A 21,244-nucleotide genomic window follows, 5' to 3' on the forward strand; every position below is an offset into this window, starting at 1 on the left:
TCATTTCATTTTGGTTTTGTGGCCAACCACTGCTTCAAATTGAATATCCTGTACATGATTTATGGCTGCCAAGGCACGTTCAGGAAGAAATCTGTATGAAAAAAAGATGAAAAAATTTCAATTTAAAATCTTTGACACCAGAGCTCTTTTTTGTTGTCAGTTAAAAATACCCTGAGAGTTATCTGGTTTGCATTTAGTTTTCTTCTGTTCTTTCTTCACATCTACCTCTCTCTTTTTTTGTGTGTATCTTTTAATACTCACAGTTCAAATATTATGCAAATATAAAGAAAGCACTGATATATACAACTCTTCTCATCTTCTCATATTAGTAAACTATTATATGAAATCTTATGTGAGTAAAGACCTAAAACTGAAGATCTAGGCTTATTGCTGTAACTGTCAATGAATCCTGATGCTAAGAGTTCACAGAGCAACACCACCAGAATCCATTCCATCTGCCTCTCCACCTCTCCTTGAGTTTTTACTGAATATCTATTGATATTATGCCCTCTATAATAAGGTAGACTAAAGTACTTTAAAAACAGCTACTCCCGGGCTTCGCTGGTGGCGCAGTGGTTGAGAGTCCGCCTGCCGATGCAGGGGACACGGGTTAGTGCCCCAGTCCGGGAAGATCCCACATGCCGCGGAGTGGCTGGGCCCATGAGCCATGGCCGCTGAGCCTGTGCATCCGGAGCCTGTGCTCCGCAATGGGAGAGGCCACAATAGTGAGAGGCCCAAGTACCGCAAAAACAAACAAACAAACAAAGCAAACAAACAAACAAAAAAATGGCTACTCCCTTTGAGGAGCTTATTGTTTAGCTAAGAGGCTAAACAACAGGCTCAGATGGTTTCACTGTTGAATTCTACAAAATGTTTAAGAAGGAAATAATACCCATTCAACACAAGTTATTCCAGAAAAGAGAAGAGGAGGGAATACTTTCCAACTCAGTTTATGAGGTAAGTGTTATCCTGACACAAAAATCAGACAATGACATTACAATGCAGGGTTGGTTTAATCTTTAAAACGAGTCAGTGTAATGCACCATATGAACAAACTAAAATAGAAAGACCATAATACCTTAACATATTCAGTAAAAGCATTTGACAAAATCTGTATCTACTCTTGATGAATATGCTCATCAAAGTAGTAATAGAAGGGAACTTCTTCAACCTGATAAAGAGAAAATGAAAAAAATCTACAGCTGATATCATTCTTAATTGTGAAAGACTGACTACTTTCCTCTGAGGATCAGAAACAACACTTGGATGTGTGTTTTCACCAATCCTCTCTGACATTGCATAGGAGGTTCTAGCCAGTGTGATAAGGCAAGAAATAAAAAACATATAGACTGGAAAAAAAGAAGTAAAAGTATCTTTATTTGCAGGAAATATGATCATCTGTGTAAAAATGTCTGTTAGAATCTACAAGAAAGCTACTAGAAGTGAGTTTAGCAAGGTTGCTAAATATAGATCAAAGTGCAAAAATCAAATATATGCTAGCAACAAACAATGGGAAATAGAAAATTTTAAAAAAATGCCATTTGCAATAGCATAAAAACCATGAAATACTTTGGGATAAACCTGACAAAAGGTGTGTAAGATTTGTACACTGAAAACTACAAAATACTGTGTAGACATATTGAGAAAGATGAAAAAATAAAAAGATACCTTGTGTTCTTTGTGCTCTTGGATTTGAAGACTCAATATTGTTAATATGTCTGCTCTCTCCCAATTGATCTATAGATTCAATGCAGTCTTAATCAAACCCCCAGCGGGCTTCTTTATAGACCCTTTATTTTTAGCTAGTTCATTCTCTCTTTAAACTGTCTTTCCTTCAGTTAGAATAGTCTCTGGCAAAGACTGGCCAGAGGTAATAGATGGAGTAGAGAAAATGAATCATTCTCTTTTTATAGATTGAGTAAGGTAATAGTAGAGGAAACTTAACTCTTCTCCCCAGGCATGGAGAATTTCCACGGCAAATTTCACAACTGAAAAACTCTCCATAATGATAGTTCTATCAGTGTTGTAGTATTTTAGGTGTTTTGTGCTGTACTTACTTCTCTAGTGTTAGGAAGATATTGAGATATGATGGAACAAAAATCATTTTCTTATTGGTAAGTATTCCATCTATCAAGCTTCTTGCAACTTCATTTGTCTCCAATACAGGGAATAGTCTGTGATTAAAAAAGAAAAGTTTGGTCCTTTTTTGTTGTTTTTTGTAATTAGCAAAAGCAGGAAAATTATCTTTTCACTAATTAGGATTTAAAAGCTTCCAGGGGCTTCCCTGGTGGTGCAGTGGTTAAGAATCTGCCTGCCAATGCAGGGGACACGGGTTCGAGCTCTGGTCCAGGAAGATCTCACATGCCATGGAGCAACTAAGCCCGTGCACCACAACTACTGAGTCTGCACTCTAGAGCCCACGAGCCACAACTACTGAGCCTGTGCACCACAACTATTGAGGCCCACAAGCCTAGAGCCTGTACTCTGCCACAAGAGAAACCACCACAATGAGAAGGCCGTGCACCACAACGAAGAGTAGCCCCCGCTCGCCGCAACTAGAGAAAGCCCCCACGCAGCAACGAAGACCCAATGGAGCCAAAAATAAAGAATAAATTAAATAAATAAATTTATTTAAAAAAAAAATAATAAAAAAGCTTCCAGGATTCACTGCACAAATGCCACCTGCCTTCCCTCTCCCATGCCACATTGATGTTTTGTTATCACAATCTACTACTTTCACATCCAGTAGGTGTGTTTCATGGCTCACTCAGTCAAAACATCAAAATGGTGGTGAGGAATTAGATATTAGAAGAGAAGAGGAGCCAGGCAAGGAAGAGTAGTGGGTAGGACTGATCAAAGGACAGAAAGGAAACATGCGGCATCTTTCTTCAGGGCTTGTTAGATATGAGAAGAGAAATCTATAGCTAAGTACACTTGCTTTCTTGTGGAGGTATCCCACAAAGCTGGATTGTTTTGAGGGCATTTAGTACTTGAGATTCACTGCTGACTTGCCTATGCTGAAGTTTAATGAGAGTTCAAGACATGCATAGGGAGTATTACATTACAACTAGAGGTGTGACCTTGATTATACTGAAGACTGTATACATGGGTTCTTGAGAAGTATTCATAACCACAGGCCAGTATAGAATGCCCATTAATGCAAGATGATGACAGGAAATTAAAATGTAGATGGATTGAAAGTATTGCACCAAAGTTAAGTTGTCTAGGCATAGGCTGAATGGCTTAGTGAATACAAAGGTTGTGAGGAGGAGTTAAGTAAGTAGCGACTGTTATAACTTCCTTCCCTGAGATATCATGTGATTTACTTCAGATTATTATGTGATTGAGGTTTCCATGACTTTGAGTGGCAAGCCAGCAGAGAGTAATGCAAATCAATAGTTTTCTAAATTATTGGGTACTACCTCTTCCCTCCCTGATTTCCCCTACCTGGGTCTATCAACCCTGTCTCTGAGCCAAGCCTCACATTAGTATATGGACATGTTAGCCTTTGCCAAGGAAGTTCAGAATCAGGTAGTCTGGGTGATACCAATTCCAAATTTTCAGCATTGCCTGGGTCAGTCCCCAGGGTCACCCCCAGGAACCCACACACCCGAGGTCATATTAGCCTTACTCTTGTCATCTATTTTGCCTTCCCCTCTGGAAGAACTGGTACTCTGGGCTCACACTAAGCCTGAATGCTTACCAAGAGGATTTGTATTGGGCCCAGTTTCCTATTTAAGAAAACTGAGCCCAGAGTCCCAATTATATCACTGTATTTACTTACGTACAGTACCGTGTACTTGTTAAGTACTTGTGTTCTAACATAGTTAAGGACTCAACTGCCAGGGAGTGGCTACAGCTCTGGAGATGACGCAGCTAATTCAGAGTTTCAGAGTCAGTAGCTTCAAACGAGGCTGAGCTTAAAAGGGAATTTGTTAACTCCTTTGAATGACTATATTTAGGACTAATTCCTTTCCAATAATAAATTGGCTTCAGATTAGCAAGCTCAGTATATTTTGTTAACCTGTAGCAGAATGTTTATTAGAATCGAGGCAAATTGTGAAGCAGGTGTATTAATTTTAGGGTCCTTATCCTTACCTTTCCGCTTTATTCCTCTTTTCAGGGCCAATTTCTCCTCTCTTATCGTCTCAAATCCTCCTTTACCAGAAACAAAGTACTTGGTCAAGAAATTCACCTTGGACTTCCCTGGTGGTGCAGTGGTTAAGAATCTGCCTGCCAATGCAGCGGACACAGGTTCGAGCCCTGGTCCGCGAAGATCCCACATGCTGTGGAGCAGCTAAGCCAGTGCGCCACAACTACTGAGCCCTCGTGCCACAACTACTGAAGCCCGTGTGCCTAGAACCCGTGCTCCGCAACAAGAGAAGCCACTGCAATGAGAAGCCCGCGCACCACAAGCAAGAGTAGCCCCCGCTCGCCGCAACTAGAGAAAGCCCGCGCGCAGCAACGGAAGACCCAATGCAGCCAAAAATAAATAAATAAACTTAAAAAAAAAAAAGTTCTCAGTTTAGAAAAAAAAAAAAAAGAAATTCACCTTGACTGAGGGGTTAAAGACTCAGCTTATTGCCGCTTCTAGGAACGTTTTTTTTTTGCGGTACACGGGCCTCTCACTGTTGTGGCCTCTCCCGTTGCGGAGCACAGACTCCGGACGCGCAGGCTCAGTGGCCATGGCTCACGGGCCCAGCCACTCCGTGGCATGTGGGATCTTCCCGGACCGGGGCACGAACCCGTGTCCCCTGCATTGGCAGGTGGACTCTCAACCCCTGCGCCACCAGGGAATCCCGGAACGTTTGTTTTTTAAAGGAGGACAGGGTGGTAGCCATGATCAAATGCATGTGGTTATATTTACTATGTCAGTGTTTTCCAAACCTGCCTCCAAAGTTACCTGGTTTCCTTGTAAACAAAGCAAAACAAATCAAAACATTCTTGGAGCTCGTTTCACTCTACTGAATCAGAATCTCTAAGGAAGAGCCTAAGAACATGTATTTTTTATGTAAGCACAGTGATGATGCTTAGGATCAGGCAAGTTTGGAAGATGTTGGAGTACTTTGTGCTAGCTCTGTGGCCAGTGCTGTCGAATATGGAAACGGGGCATATACCTGTGCCTTTCCATGCTCTATTGAGGAGGATGAACCGCAAGCGGGAGGGGGGAGGTGAGGTAACATTCGTTTTGGGGGTGTGGTTTCCAGGAGGGGTCACTCTTGCCATCACCCCCGAAGCACACCTCTCCATCCGACCCACCCGCATTCTCACTCCCTCTTAACACCTGCGTGTGTGTTGAGTCTTTCACCTGGACACGAATAAATACCCAATGCCTGATTCATTGGCAGCTGATCACTTCTACTAGCCCCTAATGCATTTTTCCCCTTTGTTCATCTAATTTCAAAGTGAAAACATAAAGGCAATACAATAACATTAATAAGAAAAAATGTTTTTCCTTTTTTTGTTTTCTATTTTCTCAGTTGACCCACCTAAAAATTTCTCATGTCGGTTTCATACCAATTTCTCATGCCATATTTCCATCTTAACTTGATTTTGACCTTACCTTGTGCTTGGGTTTTTGGTGAACCCAGTATTCACAAAAACTGGGCAGACACACGAGGTTTTGATACCAGTTTTTCCCAAGGCTTCAAATTCTGATGTCAGAGCTCGGTGGAAGCCAACAGCAGCAAATTTGCTGGAACTGTAAGAGAATTATCCACCCCTGTTAGCTAAGGGAAAGTGAAACATTCCTCAGCTTTCTGTGAGAGGAAAATGTTGATTTTGTTTGAGAATAAAAGCCAAACCCCCAAATCTTCCACTTGGTCATCTATTTCCATTTACATTTTCTTACCTGATTTCACTGAATTCTGAATTTACCGATTTTTTTTATTAGCAGTGATAAACAATAGAACAAATTTTAATAACTTTGATTGACTTGCTTACGGCTCATTCTACCTAGAAGGTTTTTCCATTCAATCTTTAAACTGTTTTCTAATCAGTTTTTACTGCTGTTTTTATTTTGAAAAATGTGAATCAGGAAAATCATGTTTAGAAAAACTATGTAACTAATATCTGTATTAACGAACTTCTGTGGGACTCTACACATTTCTCCTCTCTCTCTTGATAGTTTCTCCTTTGAAATGTGGAGTTCACTTTGGCTTCTTAATTTCATTGTGAAGATCTGGAGTAAAAAGACTTCAGGTGATGTGGGTGCGTTAGTGTGTGCAACCTTCAGCATATTACTTTGTCTTCTTCCTTTGATTTTCTGATCTTTAAAATGCTGGTGATAGGGACTTCCCTGGTGGTCCAGTGGTTAAGACTCTGCACTTCCAATGAGGGGGTGCAGGTTTGATCCTGAGTTGGGGAACTAAGATCCCACACGCCGCACAGTGCAGCCAAAAAACAAAATAAAATTCATTTATAAAAAGATGCTGGTAATAAAATATAGAGCCATCTTGAGGATTAAATCAAATAGCATATGCATAATAACTTTACTACCTATAAGGAGCTATGTAATGTTAATTGTATTTTTGACTCAGATGACAAGAACCATAAAGTTAAAGGCTGGCTGCTCTCTTAAAGGAAAAGAAAAAAGGAAAACAATTGTTACATTGGGTTTCCACATTTCTAAACATTAAAACAATATTAAATGTTTAATCTGTGAAATTCTGATTTGTGTTTTAAGATGCTAGAGGCAGCTTGAAACAACCATATGTATGTGCAAGGATACCTTAACATACAGCAAAAATTAACTACATCTGTGACTACATTTGGTGTCAGAAATAATTTGGTCCATGACCAAATTCAACCTTGAACATGGATGTGTAGGTAAGTAATAAACCAACTAACTACCCACCCCCATCCCCACCCACTGATACACATGTATTGGCTGTTACAAAAAGAATTGGCCAAAATGTTAACAAATTAAATTTTTCTATGAGGTTGATATAAGACCAGAATAAGGAAATGAGATGCCATTGAAGGAGTGTATGAAGAAAAGATATTTTGCAAATAGTGTGTCTTTAGGGAGTTCCCACTTTCATCTCTTTATGTCCTTGGTAGAGCATGGAATATGCTATCTGCATCTTTTAATACGGTAAAGGCTTTCTCTCAATCCCTCTCTCTCTCTCTCTCTCTCTCTCTCTGTCACACACACACACACACAATCTTTCATGGCACAAGTACACTGAAAAATGTTTTGATCCAGGAGCCACTCTGTTTAGCTTATCTTGGGCATGCAGGCCATGGCATAGATTTGTGTTTATTTGGACTTCCTTATATTTTGTTTCTTAGTCTGTGAGTTCCTTCTTTTTCTTTTCTTTTCTTTCTTTTTTTTTTTTTTTGTTTTGTTTTTTAGTTCCTTATTTCCTTTATGAGCATCTACTCATTCCAGGATACAATGGAAACATGCTTGGCATTACTGTTTTCTTTCATTGCTCTGTGGAGGAGTTTTCAAAAATCTAAAAATATTTTAAATGATTTTTCATTTAAAACCAGTTTCCTTGTTTTAGGAGAAGTCATTTTTAAGAGTTTATTCTAAACTACTGTATACATTCTGTAAATCCAAATTATCTGCTATGAGACTTTTTATAGCTTTTATTTTTTGCAAGGCATTTGACTTTTTGTTCTAAGAAGATTCAAAAATGAAGAAAACACAATTCTAGCTCTCCAGAAATAAATAAATAAAATAAAGAAAAATAAAACAAATTACCTGTTATGAGGACTGGAATCTGAGGTCTAATAAAACCTTAAAAGTGTAAAAATATATAGCACTGCTAGAAAGTAATACTTACCAATATGGAATAATATAAGGAATCACTCCATGGCCGCATACTGAAGCCACTGTGACAATGTGGCCATGGTTTCTCTGCATCATCGCTGGAAGAAGTGCCTTTGTGATCTTCAGGATCATTGCAGAACCAAAAGAAACAATGACACAGGTGTTAAGTTTCCAAATTAGGTAGTTTTATTTTATTTTATTTTTGCGGTACGCGGGCCTCTCACTGTTGTGGCCTCTCCCGTTGCGGAGGACAGGCTCCGGATGCGCAGGCTCAGCGGCCATGGCTCACGAGCCCAGCCGCTCCGCGGAATGTGGGATCTTCCCGGACCGGGGCACGAACCTGTGTCCCCTGCATCAGCAGGCGGACTCTCAACCACTGCGCCACCAGGGAAGCCCGGTAGTTTTAAGACAAAATGTCATTTAAGACAACTTTTTTGATGAAATGAAATACGTGCCAAGATTCCATGATTACTTCTCCACCGATGACAGAAATGAAAAAAAGATTAAAACAATTGGTTTGAGCTGGCATTGAGTGCTGTGCACTGCATACCACATGCCAAGAACTCACCTTAATATCCCTCTTCTTCCCTTCAGAGGGAATCAAAAATCTCTTTTATGGATCCATCATCTAAACAATATTATTAAGGGAAAAATTCAGAGTTTTCAGAGCTGAGAAAATTCCGTATGGTAATCTGGTATCATGTAATTTTTTGTTTGTTTGTTTGGGGCTTTATCTTGCTAATGAGAAGAGTTAAAATCTTGTGTACCTATATCAAGTTGAGCAGAAAAAGCTGAGTCCTGTACTGACCCACAGTCATTATGTACCATGATTAGATTTAGTATCTCCCTATTTATAATACTGTGCATTATATGTTGATGTTACAGGAAACAAAAAGTCTTTCTTTACCTCCAAAAAGCTTTACTGTTTGGTGAGAAATATCAATACTATTTTATGAGAATTTTACAAACCCCCCTATGGACCCTGTGCAAATTCATAGAGCCAGAATTGCCAAACCAAGCCACCCCCAAACTCCTGACCCACAGAAACCATGAGAGGAATATGAACATTTATTCTGGCTTTAATCCACTAAGTTTTGATATAATTGTTATGCAGCTGTAGACAACGAATACATGGGGTCTCTAAGTAGTTTGGTGGGCATAATAATTAATTCTCATTAGCATGTGTGAGGGGCTTGGGAAAATGGGGGAACACATCTCTTTTTTTCTTCTCTCTTCCAGAATCCAGATCTGTCCTATGTTCTACACTAATATTGAGGCACTGGAAGATTAATTCATATAAATGCTCTCTACAAAGACATATTTCAGTCTCTCACAAAACCAAACAATTATAAGAGGTCCGTAGAGCCTTAACTCTAAGCTCCAGCCTGACCTAGAGCTTTGTTCAGAGTTCCAGCCAGAAGAACTCCCAACCCCTACATAACCCAAGTAGTGAGTTCTTTGTCCTTTCTGTTCTAAAATTCCATGACATGAGGTCACAAGTGAATGTACACTGTATGTATTTTCTCTAAAGCACTGAAAAGGTGTACACTGACAATCCTTAGGAAAGCTCCATGAATATTTTTTGAGTGCCCAGTACATGCCAGGCTTTGTGTTAGGTACTGGTGGATAAGGCAGACTAACTAGCCTACATGCTGGTGAGTCGTGTCCCCTTGAAATCTGTGCCCTTCTGTCAGAGACACGAATATTGGATAATTGTTGTATTAAGCCAAAGATATGGAGTTTCCCGTCCAGAAGGAGGTGAACTCAATTATGAACTTCATGTACCTTAAGAGGAATTGTCAGACATACACAAACTAGGAATATTTATGACTCACGCTCACCCAAAAATGTCCTAGGATGTTGACCTCAAAAGTTTTGGTAATCTCTTCATCCTTTGTGCTAAGAAGGTCAGCTGGATATATTGTCCCAGCATTATTCACCACGATAGTTACATCACCCACCTCTTTCTTTACCTGTTGAAATAGAAAGAACACATTCATTGGGTGTAGTATCGAAACTTCAAGTTTTGGGGCTGATATCATCCAGGGATTAGATTCTTTATTCTGTTTGATGAGATGTCTCAGAGTTCAGGCAGGAAAGAGCTTTAGTCCAAAGAGTGGTTGCCAAGCAGACACTGTCATAAAGCTGGGGTAAACTGTTTTTTTTAACAGCTAAATTTCAGTATCCAGTACATCATAGATATTTTTTGAAACTTACCAATAAAATGAAATTAATATTTGTGTTGATTGATATATCTGTTCTAACCAAATATTTTAAAAGTGCTAATTGAGTAATCCTGTTTTCACTACCTACTAGCTACATGACCTTGGTCTGACATATCAGTTCTTACCAAATATTTTTAAAGTACTAATTGAGTAATCCTGGCTCTGCCACCTACTAGCTACATGACCTGGTCTGGCTTAAACCCTCTGAATCTGTTTGCTCACCTGTCAAGTGAGGTTAAGAGGGTTAATGTAGGGATTAAATCAAAGGGTACAACCGTTTTCAGAGTGCTTGGTCCATTGTATTTGATATTTACCCTTAAAAATTGTTATAATAATTATTAATATTATATTTTCTATAGAAGATTAGATTGGCACCAACATAAATAAAATCTCAAAGAGGAAATATTTAAAGGAAAAAATAAAGGAATTACTGCAAAAGTAACAGGACTAAAATGAAAATAGAAAGGTATCCTTTTCCCTGGTGATAAATCTTTTCTCTGTCACTCTGTGCAGCTGCTCAAACTTCTGACCAGAATGAAATCGATTAATTAATTGATTAATTAATTAATAAATAGGCAGAGTTGAGTGGATTATATGGAAGGAAAAGGTCTATGTCCTTCCTTGTTCACACAACTACCTCAGTTAGCAGAGGCTAAAAAAAAACCAAATCTAATTTAAATTAGGCAGTCACAAAGAACCTTTTCATATTCCATGTAAGGGGACACAAAATTATGGGAAGAAATTTGTATTCTGAAGTCTCACCTGGTTTACAGAGTCATAAATCTCTTCTCTGTTACTGCAGTCTACCACAAACACATGTGTAATGGCCCCTAGTTTTCTGCATTCAGCTGCAGTTTCCTCAACGCCATGCTGTAATTGTAAAAAACAAATTCCAAAAGATGTAGGTCAGTGAGGGGACAAGAGTGAGGGAGAAAGCATTGGAGAAGAAATTTTTTTTAAGATTAAAATTCACGTCCAAAATGTCCCACTTGTTTGTAAGCAAATTTCCTGAGAGGCACCGCTTGCCTAACTCGCAGAGATTATACCTGGCTTTTCTGCCAGGGAAGGCTCATGTTAGTCTCACGTGTTTTCACTTGTTTTGCTACATTCTCATAGCTTAAAGAACATGCTTGAAAGATGTTGCTCTTTGTGGTGTCATGAAAGGAGATGTTTGAGTATGGAGAAGATTACTCAACAATATACTTAACATATGTTTGTTGAGCACCAACTATGTAATAGGCAGTAAAGCACCTAGCAGATTGTAAAAATTTTAGGATTGTGTGCATGTGAGAGAAGGCACGAAGAAATTCTGTCACATATTCTTCTTTGTTTTTTTATTTGGTTTTTGTCTTGCCAGACCTTTAAAAAATACATTCCTAGCTGAACAGTCTGCTCTAGGGCCAGGTTTGGTTCATTGGCTGTAGTTTGCTAACCCCTGTTCTTGCCTATCCGTGAGGTATTGGGTTGGCCAAAAAGTTTGTTCGGGTTTTTCTGTAAGATGTTCTGTTCAGTTTTTCTGTAAGATGTTCTTTCTGTTACAGAACATCGTACAGAAAAACCCAAACGAACTTTTTGGCCAACCCAATATTATCCCCATTTCAGATAAGGAAACTGAGGCTGAGAGAAATTGTCTGCTCAATTTAAACAGTTTGGAAGTACCCTGGCTCCTGAGTCTATGTTATCAAACTTGCATATCATGGCATAAAAATCACTGCTTAGGTCTCAGTTATGTTCCCTTCATCAAACCATCCTGGTGGGGACTTCCCTGGTGGTCCAGTGGTAAAGAATCTGCCTTCCAATGCAGGGGACACGGGTTCGATCCCTGGTCAGGGAACTAGGATCCCACATGCCGAGGGGCAACTGAGCTCTTGCGCTACAACTAGTGAGCTCGTGCTCCTTTACTAGAGAACCTGCATGCAAACTACAGAGTCCACGTGCCCTGGAACCCATGCGCCACAACTATAGAGCCCATGAGCGCTGGAGCCTGCGCACCACAACTAGAGAGAGAAAACCTGCATGCCACAACTAGAGAAAAGCCCTCACGCAGGAATGAAAGGTCCCACATGCTTCAATGAAGATCCCATGCCACAACTAAGACCTGGGACAGCCAAAAATAAATAAATAAATAAATAATAAATCTTAAAAAAAAAAAAGCTATTGGGTGCCATGACCATAGTCCTCTTCTAACTCGCTCTCTGCAACTAGATATGATGGGTAATATGGCACTTCTACTTTAAACAACAACAAAAACTACAAAAAACCCATCCTGATGCATATGTAGAGTAAGGCTCCAGGGAATTTAGTTACCAAACTTCGAGAAAGACAAATACAAATATAAGTAAATGTTAAGTCAAATAAGTTCGGGCCTCTCACTGTTGTGGCTTCTCCCGTTGCCGAGCACAGCCCCCGGATGCGCAGGCTCCGCGGAATGTGGGATCTTCCTGGACTGGGGCACGAACCCGTGTCCCCTGCATCGGCAGGTGGACTCTCAACCACTGCGCCACCAGGGGAGCCCCAAGTCAAATAAGTTTTTAAACACCTGTCTCACTTGTAACTTTAAAAGGTGGGTAAATGAATCCAGTACCTTATTAATATCCCACAGAACCAGTCTGCTCTTCCGTTTTGCAAATTCATAGGCAGTATGCCTTCCTATTCCATGCCCAGCTCCTGTAATGAGAACAATCTCTCCAGCCACAGATTTTCTCCTCTGGGGAATGAAAACCTTCACCAAGGATTCTAAGTAGGAGTAGATGATGATGATCAGAAGCAGGAGGAGATCCAAGATAATATTCATGGCTCTGCTCTGTACTCTTCTCCTCTGGTTCAGTCCCTGTCTAGTCCCAGCAAAGAGCCACCCTCTTCAGAGAGCTCCAGGGAAGAGCTGTGTTCCAGGTGTTGATGGGACTGGCAGAGGTAAGCTAGATTTGCAGGCAGGCTTTGTCCATGTGTTCTAATGCGTTAGATGCACTTTGAGCTTTTGAAGTGGTATCAATTGCTAGTAAAAACTTGGCATGGGGACAAGGGAACTCAAGAGAAAGTCCCCTCTGGATTTTCTTTTTGGTTGTTGTTGTTTAATACCATATTTTATTAGTTTTCAAGCACTGATTTGACATCTATATACCTTGATTTAAAAGTTGATATTTTATTTTGTATTCGGCTCATACTCAATTAAGTTTAAAATGAATGCAAGCATAGTATAGGGCATAAGTTATTTAAAGGTAAACCATTTATCATTGGAATGAAATCCGGTCATGGGATTTATGGTAGCTAACAGTTCAATGAAATGGTGCCCTCTTATTGTATCTATCATTCCATTTCTCTACATTTGTACCTCCATCGTCCATGCCTATTCCCATGTGCTAATTGCTATTATATTCCACAGTAAAGGCATAGTTTTAAACTTCCTCTACTTTCAGGAGGCACACTTTTCTTGCAGTTCAGTTTCTGAAGAAAAATGATCAATATTGGGGCTTCCCTGGTGGCACAGTGGTTAAGAATCCGCCTGCCAATGCAGGGGACACGGGTTCGAGCCCTGGTTTGGGAAGATCCCACATGCTGCAGAGCAACTAAGCCCGTGCGCCACAACTACTGAAGCCCGCACACCTAGAGCCAGTGCTCCACGACAATAGAAACCACTGCAATGAGAGGCCTGCACACCGCAACGAAGAGTAGCCCCTGCTCTCCGCAACAAGAGAAAAACCCACATGCAGCAACAAAGACCCAACGCAGCCAAAAATAAAGTAAAATAAATTTATTTAAAAAAATCAATATTTATTACTGTAGTGAAATCAATACTCTGATTTATTTGCCCAAAGTTAATTAGGACCAATTCTTTTTATTCTGCTAATAAAAAAACTCACTTTTTTAAATTCAGGAGAAACATTAGCACCTTTCCTTTATCATTCTTAAGCAGCTCTCTGGCATAATATGGACTTAATTTCTGAGAAGCAGTTCTGTTCTATGTTTCACCATGGCAACTGAAAAAAAGATGCACAATCTAAAAAATGAGAATTATGCTTTATTTGGTGGCCTGAGGACTATAGCCTGATGTTATACCCTCTCATACAGCGTACTGCTCCAAAGAGGTAAAGGAGGAGCTGATAGGGATAGAGTAGGGTAATCAAATAGTTAGTTTAGGGAATTCCCTGGCAGTCCAGTGGTTAGGATTCTGTGCTTTCACTGCCAAGGGCGCAGGTTCAGTCCCTGGTCGGGGAACTAAGATCCTGCATGCTGCATGGTGCAGCCAAAAAAAAATATTAGAAGTCCCACTAGGGGACTGTAGATAGAAAGGGAACTTTAGGGGGCTTTGGGAAACCACAGTAAGTCAACGATCACTCAAGAAAGCAATGGGAAAATATTGAAACTTTGTGGGCTTGCTTGACTTGTGAAACAGCAAATCGCTTAGCAGCAAAGCCAGACAGGCTTGCTTAGCAACAAAACCATGCAATGGAGGCATGAGTCATGCCTGAAGACAATAAAACAATAGTGGAAAAATAAGGCCTACATCCCGCCCAGTCCTACATCCCGCCCAGTGAATGTCAACAAGTTAATGACCCCCTAGGACATGCTCTCTTCACACATAAAAAGCAGTAATTTGGGAAAGGTGACACTTCAAAGTGAAAGACCGTCATTATACTGAGACCTGAAATAATTTTTCCATAGCACCATGACAGTCCCGGATGGGCCACATAGTGCCAAAAACTCCCCCACCCAACAGTTAGGAGGAGTTGATGGAAGACTCGAAGAAGGAGGAAGAAGATGGTCTCCCCCCCCAATCCTGCTCTTCCTTTGATTATAAAAATGTAACCCACTAACGCTTGCTTGCCTGCCTGTTTGTAAGCCTCACAAGTGTCCTATTCTAATAAATCACTTCTTAACTATCACTTTGCCTTTTGCTGAATTCTTTTTATGCTGAGACAAAAAGAACCAGAGCTCCTCTGAGCCCCCTGCCGCCGAGATGCATTTCTGTGGTTTCAGAGCCAGGATATATAGTAGTTTTTGCTGGGAAAAAAAATGTAGTCAAACATCAAAGTTTATTGCTAATCACACAAAACAGACATCTCAAGTTAATAATTTTAGTGCTTTTCTATGTATGGGAAGATGCAAGAATCTGGGCTTCTTGACATTATTCCTTTGATATGCATCTTAACTATTTTGGGCCAGTATCCTGTCTTTCTCTATCCTGAATTCCCCTCAAGGTGCATGGTTGGGCAGCTGCAGTGGCTGATGGCTTGATGGAGAGCAACATTTATTGTTTACAAAATGGCAGGCAACAATTCTTTGTCCACAACCATGAAGTTTTACTTCTAGAAATAATCCTAGAGATACTGCATCAGCTAATGGTTGCTTGGTATCTCTCTGTGAAATGTTTTTGAGTTTGTTTTGTTTTTTAATGAAGGAAAAGAAGAAAGTAGAGATATTATCTTAAGGAATCTTAAAGCATGGACTCACCAAGCTTAGTTTGATTGATTTATTCATAAAAGCTCAATATGTCTCAATTTGCTAATCATTTTACATGAGATGCCCATTACCCTGAAAACCTCTTGTGTTTGGGGGAGATTATAGGTTATATCAGTTCCCTTTGTGATAATTTGGAAAAGAGCATTAGACCAAGAGCCAGAAGTATTCACTTACAAGGGGGTGTGACTTCCAATACCTCAAAAGTGGAAACAACTTAAGTGTTCATCAATGGATAAATGGATAAACAAAATGTGATATATGCATAATAAGGGAACAAAATTTTCCACCCCGAAATGTGTCTCCTTGGCATGAAGATTAATTTAGGCTGATTATTTTTAAGAAACAGAAGACTTGGGAAGTCTTTTTTTTTACTTCTCCATAAGCTGCCTAAGGAATTTAGATAAAGGGCCTATTCCCAGAAGACATGATAAATATATACAATGGAATATTACTCAGCCATAAAAACTAATGAAATGTTGCCATTTGCTGCAACATGGAGGACCTCGAGGATATCATACTAAGTGGATTAAGTCAAACTGAGAAAGACAAATATTATGTGATACCATGTATATGTGGAATCTAAAAAAATAATACAAATGAATTTAGTTGCAAAACAGAAACAGACTCACAGATATAGAAAATAAACTTATGGTTACCAAAGGGGAAAGGACAGGGAAGGATAAATTAGGAGTATGAGTTTAATAGTACACACTACTATATATAAAATAGATAAATATAAGGATTTACTGTATAGCACAGGGAACTACATTCAATATCTTATAATAAGCTATAACAGAAAGTAATCTGAAAAAATATGTATAACTGGATCTCATTGTTGTATACTTGAAACTAACACAATATCTTAAATCAACTATACTTTAGTTTAAAAACAGCTATGGAGATGAATGGTGGTGATGGTTCCACAGCAACATGAATATACTTAATGCCATTAAACTTTACTTTTAAAAGTGGTTAAGGGACTTCCCTGGTGGTCCAATGGTTAAGACTCCATGCTTCCAATGCACAGGGCAGGTTGGATCCCTGGTCTGGGAACTAAGATCCAACATGCTGCATGGCCAAAAGATTTAAAAATAAAAAATAAAATAAAATAAAATACAAATAAAAATGGTTAAAGTAGTAAACATTATATTATGTATATTTTACCACACACACACGAAAAGTGGCATGACTTCAAGCAATTCTTTTTATTTTTTCTATGTCTCACTTTTCTTATCTGGAAAATAATGATAAAAATAAATGCTTCTGGGTAAAATGCTTTTACCCAACACAGACCTTTACCAACACATCATAAGTTCAAGCTTCCTCACATACCCACACACAAGGGGGATATGAGACTCAGATGAGAGAGCATGTATATGAAGTAGATTTTCAAGTAGTAAATGGTTATATAAACCAAATAATAATAATAGTAATAGCTTAAATTTATTAAGTGCTTACTATTTGCCATAGACTGATATAAGGGCTTTAGGTAACAACTTATTTAATCCTCACAGGAAATATTTGAGGCAGGTCCTATTAGAATGAGCATTGTACAGATGAAGAAACTGATGGAAAGAAAAGTGAAGTAACTTGCTAAAGTCACATAGCCAGTAAGACGTTGAGTTAGGATTCAGGAAGTCAGATTGCAGTGCCCCAACTTTTAACTTAGACCAACTAAGTTAAAACCAGCCAGCCAAATAGTTCTCAACCAAGGATACTTTTGCCCCAAAGGAGACAGTTTGCCATGACTGGAGACATTGTTGGTTGTCACACCTCAGGCATGCTAGTGGCATCTAGTGGGTAAAGGCCAGGGATGCTGCTAAACATCTTACAATCCACAGACAGCCCTGTGCATTGAGGGAAAGAATTATCCAGCCCCAAGTGTCAGTTGTACCAAGGTTGAGGCATCCTGACCTAGGCTATACTATATCGCATTGGAGAGAGTATAATTGGCTCTTTAAGTTTTAACCCTGAGTGTATTTATAAAAAAAGAGTACTTGACTATATATCAGTCTGCATGCAGGTTTGCAGTGATGTTTATATGGATCCATTTAAATATTTAAATGTTAACATAGGTGAGTTAGATCAGACTTCATGCTGGCTGCAACATCAGGAATCCGTTTTCAGGTTGAATGCCTCTAAGTTCAATATTTCACTTGCTCAGAGTGGGCCAGACCAGAGGACTCACACCATGCAAATTCATATACTACTGATATCCTTCTAAAAGGCAATGAAAAATTTTATAGCAGAATCTAGATTCTTTTACCTTCTGGGATATCTGTATTATCCAAGAATTAAGAAACTTTGAGAAAGTGAAAATCACTTTGTTAATGTTACTTAGTTCACATTATGCTCAAATAGTTTGGATGCTGAGAAATTTCATTCAGACTGAGATCACCTGGAAAAAAAAAAAACTATTTTTTTTTTGTTATCTTGGGGTGAGAATGTTCATATTCCTCAAATACAGGTTTAACTTTCTCAACAAATACTAGAAACATAGAATCTACCCCCCTTGCTTTTTTTTTTTTTTTAAGAGTTGAAGAGTTTTGTTTGCATGTCTTCATGACATCATTGGCTTCATTTCAACAAATTTTCGTAACAAGTAAAAACGTTTAGTTTACTCTGATCACGTTACATCAGTTTTTTCCTACTGATATGAATGAAGGCACATCACGTTTATCATTAATTTCTCTTTGCATTACATTTTAGGATGAGGTGCTTTTGGAAAAATTTTGTTGACTAAACTAATACCATCTATAACATTTAGATTCTTATTGAACTGAAATATTTTTTGAATTTAGTCTGCTTTTTTTTCTCTTTTAAATTAATATCCCTCTTGAGAGCCACCCCTCTGACTGTCAATTTTAGAAATGTAATGATTTTTACACAAGTAATGATAACCAGAAAGGGAAAAAGATGGAATAGCATAACTAGCGATTTATAATTTGGAACACAGATAATAATGATGGTAATATTAATCATAGCATTTACATAGCAAAAGAAAGGGAAGGAAAAGGACAATGTGGAGAGAACATTGGCAGAGGTATCATCCAAGTTGGACTTTACCTTCTGAGCAGAGCCATTCTGTGAACGTCACTTGCACACTGTAGAGCTCAGAAGAGTTGATATGATATTGTAATTGATAATGGGTAGGTGGTATATCATGGTGTAAAGCAAGATCAACACTAAGTCATTATTCCTTTGGAGGCCATAAGATGAGGAAGTTATGGAATCTGTGCACATTGTTTTAATCCACAGTTTGTTTAGTCTAACTACAGTAATCTGCCAAGTAGAAGTTTAAGAATGTAATCTTTTCAAATAAATACTTTTTTCCCCCTTTCTGGAGGGGTTCATTAGTTCACCATCAAGGCTTCTGTGTACTGCCAAATTGATAAGGTGAGAAGGAGTTAGCTGGATGATGAAGGGGATACGAATGTTCCAGACATAGGAAACCAGGTGTATGGGTACCAGGAGGTGAGAGATCATAGCACATGCAAGGAATAGGAAGCTCTGTCTTGGAGCACAGAGTGTCAGGTAGAGAGAAGATAGAGACACAGCAAAGGCTTAAGCTCTCAGAGTCTTAACAACAGTGAGGGCTAGTAAAAGGTTTTGAGTGGGAGACTGCTATCATCAGATTTAGAAACGCTGCAAGCTGGAGATGGCATTGGAAGAAGGATAAGAAGAGATGAAGGGAGACCAGTTAGGAGGTTTTTCAGTAATCCAGGTCAGAAATGATGGTGGTCTGAATGAGGGTGGTACAAAGGAGATATTTAGGAGCTAGAATCATGGAAGAAATATGCATTCATTAAAAAAATATATCAAATACTTGGTACGTTTTATGGGCTGTTCCAGGCATTGGGGGTATAGCAGTGAACAAAATACATAAAAACAAATCACCTCCTGGACTTCCTTGGTGGTCCAGTGGCTAAGACTCCGAGCTCTCAATGCAGGGGGCCTGGGTTTGATCCCTGGTCAGGGAACTAGATCCCCCATGCCTCAACTAAAGATCCTGCATGCAGCAACGAAGCTCCCATACGTGGCAACAAAAATCCTGCATGCCATAACTAAGACCCAGAGCAGCCAAATGAATGAATGAATAAATAACTGAATATTAAAAACAAAACAAATCTCTTCCCTTGGGAAGCTTACACTCTAAGGGCAATGTTGACAATAAAGAGCATAAGTAAGCAACATATGTAGCATGCTCCATAATGATAAGTGCCAAGGAGAAGATTAGAGAACAGAGGGAGAAATGCAAATGTATGTAGGCTGTGTAAGCAGGGTTGCGGTTTTAGGTATGGAGTGAGAAATTCTGAAAAGACCTAAGGAAAAAGACTTAAAGGAAAGAGGGAGCTAGTTATGTGGATATCTGGAGGAAAAGGTTCTGGAGAGAAAAGAGTAATGTACAAAGGTCTTGAAATGGGAGCATGTCTGGTGGGTTGAGAAACATCAAGGGACTAGTATGGGGCTTCCCTGGTGGCACAGTGGTTAAGAATCCGCCTGCCAATGCAGGGGACATGGGTTCGAACCCTGGTCCGGGAAGATCCTACATGCCGGGGAATAACTAAGCCTGTGCGCCACAACTACTGAGCCCATGTACCACAACTACTGAAGCCTGCATGTGCTCTGCAATAAGAGAAGTCACCGCAATAAGAAGCCTGAGCACCACAACAGAGAGTAGCCCCCACTCACTGCAACTAGAGAAAGTCCACGCACAGCAACGAAGCCCAAATGCAGCCAAAAATAAATTAATTAAATAAATTAAAAAAAAAAAGGGACTGGGCTTCCCTGGTGGCACAGTGGTTGAGTGTGAAGGTATTTTGTAGATGTGGTTAACATCTACAATCAGCAGTCTTTAAATAAAAGGAAATTATTCTTGATAATGTGGATGGGCTTCACTGAATCCATTGCAAGCCTTTGAAAGCAAAACCAAGCTTTCTCTGTGCTATAGACTGAATGTTTGTGTCCCTCCGAGGTTCACAAGTTGCAATCTAACCTCCAATGTAATGGTATTTGGAAGTGTGGTGTTTGTCTCAGGGTCCAGCAAAGAATCATGACATTAGAGCTATACAAAATGTAGCCAATATTCAATTCACAAATCACTTGGTTTTTGCACAAAACACAGGTTAGTCAAAGTAGGGAAAATAGGAAAGGGGTTAAGAACCACTCCAAGGAGAAGTCTGGGAAGGAGGCATCTCAGCACAAGCAGTGGTCTCTGGTCCTGCCGCAGGTTGTGAGCAGAAGTCGCCCTCTACTCTGACAGAGCCTCCAGCAGCTGTCCGTCTAGAACAGCTCTCAGCAGGGGGTATCGGGTCCTCTAGTGAAGAGCCTTCAGTGGGTTCATTTCAAGGAGTGTGCAAGAGGGGTGTAATGATTATGCCCCAGGGGGTCTTGTCTCTATCAGTTACTCCTGTTCCAATGAACTCTTCCTGCGGATTCTGCCTCCAAGATTCCTTATTTAAAGGAACACACTTAATTTATCACTCTAACACACTTGTAGTTCTATACCAGCCGTTTCAAAACAACTAATATTGTTGACATTGGCCATTATAACTTGGGGCCTTTGGAAGGGCCTTTGGAAGCCCGCATGAAGGAAATTAGTATCTTATAAAAGAGACCTCACGGGACTTCCCTGGTGGCACAGTGGTTAAGAATCCACCTGCCAGTGCAGGGGACACGGGTTCGAGCCCTGGTCCGTGAAGATCCCACGTGCCTCGGAGCAACTAAGCCCACAAACTACAACTACTGAGCCCACGTGTTGCAAATACTGAAGCCCGTG

General features: G+C 39.7%; 1 protein-coding gene and 1 long non-coding RNA gene across 4 annotated transcripts in view; one reads left to right on the forward strand and one right to left on the reverse strand.

Moving 5' to 3' along the window:
* HSD17B13 (hydroxysteroid 17-beta dehydrogenase 13) lies at positions 1–12,799 on the reverse strand. Of its 2 annotated transcripts, XM_032632739.1 has the most exons (7): positions 12,590–12,799; positions 10,768–10,875; positions 9,622–9,753; positions 7,794–7,900; positions 5,564–5,701; positions 2,058–2,174; positions 1–91 (listed from the first exon to the last, which is right to left on the reverse strand). In XM_032632739.1, the coding sequence occupies exons 1-7, from the start codon at positions 12,797–12,799 to the stop codon at positions 1–3; spliced, it is 903 nt and encodes a 300-aa protein (XP_032488630.1). The 2 variants fall into 2 exon arrangements, with proteins under 2 accessions (XP_032488630.1, XP_032488631.1); XM_032632740.1 differs by lacking the exon at positions 10,768–10,875.
* Positions 12,613–21,244, forward strand: part of LOC116754262 — a 21,594-nt gene continuing 12,962 nt past the window's right edge. For both annotated transcript variants that reach the window (XR_004350024.1, XR_004350025.1), the window contains exon 1: positions 12,613–12,624. This is a non-coding gene — a long non-coding RNA (uncharacterized LOC116754262). The remainder of the gene's footprint in view (positions 12,625–21,244) is intronic.

The sequence above is a fragment of the Phocoena sinus genome, chromosome 5 (genome assembly GCF_008692025.1).
Source record: "Phocoena sinus isolate mPhoSin1 chromosome 5, mPhoSin1.pri, whole genome shotgun sequence".
Lineage (NCBI taxonomy): Eukaryota > Metazoa > Chordata > Mammalia > Artiodactyla > Phocoenidae > Phocoena > Phocoena sinus.

Bases quoted from the DNA above. Each gene is read 5' to 3' on its own strand.
- HSD17B13 (XM_032632739.1), bottom strand. From the start codon at position 12,799: ATGAATATTATCTTGGATCTCCTCCTGCTTCTGATCATCATCATCTAC. The intron at 10,876-12,589 runs GTACTGGATTCA...TTACAATTACAG, and splicing joins TTCTGTGGGATATTAATAAG to CATGGCGTTGAGGAAACTGC. The intron at 7,901-9,621 runs GTGAGCGTGAGT...ATGATCCTGAAG, and splicing joins ACATCCTAGGACATTTTTGG to ATCACAAAGGCACTTCTTCC.